Source organism: Sinohyriopsis cumingii, chromosome 7, assembly GCF_028554795.1.
Source record: "Sinohyriopsis cumingii isolate HCF-2022 chromosome 7, ASM2855479v2, whole genome shotgun sequence".
In the NCBI taxonomy this organism is placed as follows: domain Eukaryota; kingdom Metazoa; phylum Mollusca; class Bivalvia; order Unionida; family Unionidae; genus Sinohyriopsis; species Sinohyriopsis cumingii.
The window spans coordinates 10,768,182-10,774,181 of NC_142967.1; the positions used below are offsets into that span (position 1 = coordinate 10,768,182).

Sequence of the window (6,000 nt, forward strand, 5' to 3'; positions counted from 1 at the left end):
GGTTTTTCCTCCACCATTAATACTGGCCGCCATGTATAGCCTACCATGTGCTGAAAAATGGCGTTAAACCCCACAACAACAACAACAACAATCTTCTACTTGAGTGTCAGATGATTTGGAATTCATAACTTCATTCCAAATATCCTCAAACTCCCACTTGTGTCAGATGGTTCTTATTTCGCTATGCCCAACCACCCGATTAAAAATATCCCATATCATAAATCTCCTACTTTGGTGTTAGTTGGATCAGAATTCACCCACTCACCCAATTCCAACTACCACAAATCTTAAATCTCCCATCTAAGTGTTAGATGGATGAGAAATTCATCCACCCACCCCATTCCAACTACCCCAAATCCTAAATCTCCCACCCAAGTATCAGATGAATCAGAATTTACACCCTCATACACCAACTATCCAAATCCAAGATCTATTACAGGGGCTCGTATCGTTGCTTACAATTGACCAGCCATACATGTACTATATATTAACTACAAGGGAGGACACTTGTCTCCTTGCTTGCGTGACCTATTTAAGAATAAACGCAGATATTTCAAGCTACACTTTGCATAACTTAATAAATTTGGTACCGATATTAAGGTCAGGCATTCGATTGTATATCCCTATAAAAAGTTTGACTTAACATCATTCTTAACATCATCATTTTCCCACGCTACCACTCGACATGGCCCTGATCGCACCTGCTTAATATTCAAGTGAGATCCTGCTGAATGGAATACTGTCTTCTCATTGGTCAAAAGAAAATGACATCCTGTATTTATTTATAACTTATTTTTAGTTGGCCAGTGAGAAGGTAGTTTTCCATTCAGCTCATTTTTCTTGCATATTAAGTGGGCGCGATCAGGGCCATGTCAAATGGTAGCATGGGAAAATCATTTGGCATTCCTTAAAGGTATAATATCAAGTCAAACTTTTGATAGGGATACACAGTCAAATGCCTGAGCTAAATATCAGTATGAAATGTACTAAGCTATGCAAGCATAGCTTGAAATATCAGCATTTAAAATAGCACATGTATGACAGGTCAATTGTAAGCAATGATAAGAGCCTCTATGCAATCTACCACTTGAGTGTCATTTGTATCCTATTTCAACCTGCCTCCACCCTCCAACTATCCCAAATCCTAAATTTCCCACTTGTGTTAGATGGATAAGAATACACATGCACCCACTGCAACTATCCCAAATCCTCAGTCTCCCACTTCAGTGTCAGGTGGATCAGACTGCACATTCTCATTCTATCTATCCCTTACCCTAAATCTCCTACTTCAGTGTCAGCAGGATAACAATTCACATACCCACATTCCAACTATCCCAAATGCCCGATCTCCCACTTGAGTCTCAGGTGGATCAGAATTGTAGGAATACTTTGCACATGTGGAATACATCCAATGTTTACAATTTCTATCTTAAATTAAATATTGTAGTTAGGGTCATGGAACAATGCAAACATATAAAGCATCATTTAAAGTGTCAATAATTTGTTAAAAACTCTGGTCAAGAAACTTACCATGATAAAAACGCAATTTCCACAGAGTCTATTCACAGATCAAACTCACTAAAATCAATTTGATGAGTGTTGGAACTATTTTGTGCTGCAATTGTGGCTTGCTTGATAGCCATTTTATATGGGCCACGCTTCTTTCTCTTGTATCGCAACTTAAAGTCCTCTATAAAAGGAAACAAGTCAGAACACTGAATGTGTGACATGGTTGAAGAGCCAAACCATGATACATGTGCCACCTGTCTCAAAACAAATCCATTATCTCTCTGACTGATCGTTATGGACAAAACACGTCCTGGCCACCAAGGAAAGCCCTGTATTTTCCCCCACACTATGTCACCAACATTAATTTTTCTCCCATCCTCAGTCACACATTTTGTCACAGTATTTGTTTGTATTTTCATCATAAGTGGGCGAAAAGCTTCCAAATTTTCATCACCAGGGGGACCATCACCATAATCATCCGAATCATCGGAATCAGAATCATCACTAACAAAACTCTCACTATGGTCTGACACTGACTTACTGTCATCACATAAAGAATATGTTTGGTCAATATTTGAATTAGATACATCTTCATTTTCCAACTGATCTGAATCAAAAGACTTCTCTCGACTCCTAAGTCTATATTCTTTTCTCTGAACACCGATTCCAGATTTTCCAGTTACACTAGAATGTTTTGACAAGCGAGTAAACTGTAGCTTATTATCCATATTTGCTGGCTGATTCTCTCTCTTTGGTGACAATGGTTGAATAGTTCGCTGTAATTCATCAGATTTGGAAATATTTGATTGACTCTCTCTGCGTGGGGAAAGCCCTTTGTTTTGACGCCATGTGTACAATAGTCTTGGCCGTTGTGTTATAACTTCTGTTTGCACAGGTTCAGAATTTTCATTTTTCACATCAAGGTGTTCACTATCATTTTCACAAATTGTATCTGTAATGAGCCTGACAGGATTGTCATCCAATGCACTAGAATGTTTATGCTTGTGCTTTCTCTTGTGCTTTTTATGATGTCCTGAAGTAGGTACATGACTTTCTTCTAAAATTTCCTCTACATCTCCTACACTAGTATATTTATCTTTCTCTTTGGCCTTTTTCATAGATTTTTTGTGCTTTCTAGAATTGGAATTATCACCCAAGCCATTACCACTTCTTTCCTCTTTATATTCTTGTTCCTCTTCATCAATAGCCTCAATGATGGTGATGTTGTCTTCATCTGTTGTGTACTTTTCTTCTGAAGATGCATCTTCCACCTCCTTCTCCTCATGACTTCTTGGTGGAATCTGTACAACAGTTCCCTCACCAATAGAAATTCTAATAAAAGGACTGGTTTTGGTTAAACTAACAATTGGGTTTCTGTCAATTTTTTCAATTCTATCTATCTTCACTGGTTTTATTCCCTCTGTTTCCTGTTGATTTGACTGGGAGTTTCTATCGACCCGTTCAATTTTTTCTATTCTTAATGGTTTGATTGCACCTAATTCTGGTTCACTGGAGATATGTGTTCTATCAACTTTTTCAATTTTTTCAATCCGCAGATGTTTTGGGAGAGCATGTTCAGCAGTCTGAGACTCGGCAGCAGTCCTTCTTCGCTTTGTTTCATTTCTTTGTGGCTCAGTTTTGACATCTGACACATTGCTAGCTGACAAAATTCTATTAGCAGATGGCTGTATGGGCATGGGTCCTGAACCTGAGTCTAAACATGATGCTTTGCATTTACTGCAAAGAGTCTGACGAGGGCGCAAGCGAATATTTCGCACAGTCTTTCCACCAACCATCCTTGGAATTGGTGTTTTTGCATTAGTTTGAAACTGTGGCCCAGAATGGGGTAAATTTTGTCCATATGTGTGCCTGAAGTTGCTGGCAGACAGTTCCACAACATTTTCTGCAGTTGGAAAACCGAAATTTCCCCCATTGTTGCCTCCTTTAACATCATTATTTTTGTCTGGCTGCAAAGCAAACTGATGGCAAATACCGTGTGGAAGATTCCTGAAATTAAAAAAATGAGTATGATGATAAAATTAGTCCAAATTAAGGAAATTGTCATTTTACGACAAGAGATATTGACAGATTAGTGTACACATCCCAGATGTTTTTCTTGAAATTTTGTCTAAGTTTGAAGGATCATTTTAGGATACCTTTTCTTTGCATCCAATAAAGCACCCCGATAAACCTTAGATCCATGTTCCAAGCACACAATTAATACATCATCGATTGCTTCTTCAATCAGAACTGGCAGTTTCATGCCTTTCAAAATTGCACCGTATCGTCTTTTTAGGTCCGCCATATTTGCGGACCATTGAGAAAGGTGCCATATGTGAAGTACGCATGCGCAATTTGCTAGCGAGTCTTCACCATATGTTTACCTATTATTGCAGATATAACGTTATTTTTCAAACTTCTGTTGCGCTTTATTTTCGTTAATATTGTCTATTCAAACTTTACATCAAGTTACATTACAAAAAATATAGCTTATTTACGCTGAAATCAATATCGCCGTTTCCTACTACTTATGCTGTAAGAGCAAAAACTCCTCAGGGACAAAGTCCAAGCATAAAAATTGAATTGTTTCCCTTACTATTTGCGACCAGCATTCGACACATTTATTTTTATTTATTTTTATCTGCCATCTCAACCACTGTAATTATCATCATCATCGTCACTATTATGCGCACATCTAATTCCAACGTTGTTAGATGAATTCAAAAAAATAAAATACTTTGTTTTTCAGACTGAGGCACATCTCTGCTGGCCAAGCATTTGCTATGTTAACTATCTGTGCAGGTTAACAATGACACATCGGAAAATTGGCTAGAGAAGATGAGTTCTTACTTTTAAGCTTTTGGCATCGTCCGTTTTTCTGTACAATTGTAAGGGGTGGGTTTTCTGTAACTTTCACTTTGAGAATGTTAATGTGATTAGGATACTCTGAACCAAATATTAAGATAAAGGTCTAACCCATATCGCTCCTGTGCACACTTTAAGGGTTGCACCATTGGTCGGTCGTATTCTGTTGACAAATAAACGAAGCTGGCCTATTGATGGCGCAACGACCATAGTCCCTGTGGTGTTGCAAATCATTTTAATAACTTGTTCACTAATGTACCATCGTCTCATGGAGAATTTACGAAACTCCTCAAATACATTTAAAACAAAATCAATAATTTAAAAGTTGTACAGGGTAAGATATGTTCAAAATAACACTGGAACTTCGTCCTATAAGTGAGGACTTTATTTACATAGAACTGAGTAGCTTTAATTCGTGCAAAACTACATGACTTGTGCTATGTATATCTGATTTAATTTATATTTGATTTAATTTAATTGTTTGTTAGTAAGTTTTAATTTTTTTTAACCCATTACTTGCTATTATAATGCAACTTTATTTACTAGAATAGAGTTCAGTTCTGACTGATTTTTTATTTATTTTTGACGTAAACAACTTTATAGAAACATTGTATCTAATGCTGACCTAGTTCCTGACCTTGAATCAGAACCAGTGATAGTTTGTAGTAAACGACTTTTTTAAAAAATTCTTTCTGAGAGTAAGATTCATAAAGTAGAATCAAGGCCATACTTGGACTACGTGAACAATCAAATTGTAGTGCAAAAATCGTACAGACAGGAAATTCTTAGTCTGGCCCATCAAACTCCAATGGCTGGTCATTTAGGGATTAATAAGACTTATCGCAAAATCTTGAATCACTTCTTTTGGCCAAAAATTAAAAGTGATGTTTGTAAATTATTGTAGATCTTGTCATATTTGTCATAGTATGAAAACCCAAACAGAAGATACCTAAGGCTCATCTGCAGCCTATTCCTGTATTTGACGAACCATTTAGCAGAATAATGGTAGATTGTATTGGTCCCTTACCCAAGACCAAGTGAGGTAACCAATACTTGTTGACCATAATGTGTGCGTCAACAAGATTCCCAGAGAGAGATTCTTTGAGGAATATTAAAACTAAAACAATAGTAAAAGCATTAATAAAGGTTTTTTTATACTCAAGTTGGCCTTCCCAAGTCTGTCCAATCTTATCAAGGGTGAACTTTTATGTCTGGAATTTTTCAGACAAGTACGCTTGAAGTTGTCATTCAGCAGTTCAGTTCAAAAGTGAAATTGTGGTTCGACAGATGGAGAGACTGTTTGAGTCTGGTAATAGAGTTCTGTCTCTCTTGCTCATTCTTCAAAATTTTCTTCACTTTAGGTATTACGGGCCTTATAAAGTGAAGAAGAAAAAGAATGAGTAAAGTTGTGATAATAGTACTCGTGGGATGTAAATAAAATAAAGGAATACCAGCATATTTAGAGAAATAGCCAGGTTAATAGTGCAATAAACTAAAACTGTCTGTCCCACTCAGTGAGGATTTAAGTGAAGGAATGCAATCGGACTCTACAAATTTTATAATGACAAATCTTCGTAATTCAGAAATTATAAACGATCTTGACCAGAAATTTTCATATTTGCAACA

At 36.8% G+C, this 6,000-nt stretch overlaps 1 protein-coding gene across 2 annotated transcripts in view; it reads right to left on the minus strand.

The window, feature by feature from the left end:
- The window catches only part of LOC149794726 (uncharacterized), a 30,195-nt gene extending 26,377 nt beyond the window's left edge, over positions 1-3,818 (minus strand). For both annotated transcript variants that reach the window (XR_016422185.1, XM_089964337.1), the window contains exons 1-2: positions 3,666-3,818; positions 1,531-3,516 (exon numbers count right to left, since the gene is read on the minus strand). Coding sequence is in view for 1 of the 2 variants with exons in the window: in XM_089964337.1 (XP_089820463.1) it covers positions 1,563-3,516; positions 3,666-3,814 (2,103 nt within the window). In the remaining variant the exon portion in view is untranslated. The remainder of the gene's footprint in view (positions 1-1,530; positions 3,517-3,665) is intronic.
- Positions 3,819-6,000: the final 2,182 nt, after the last annotated feature.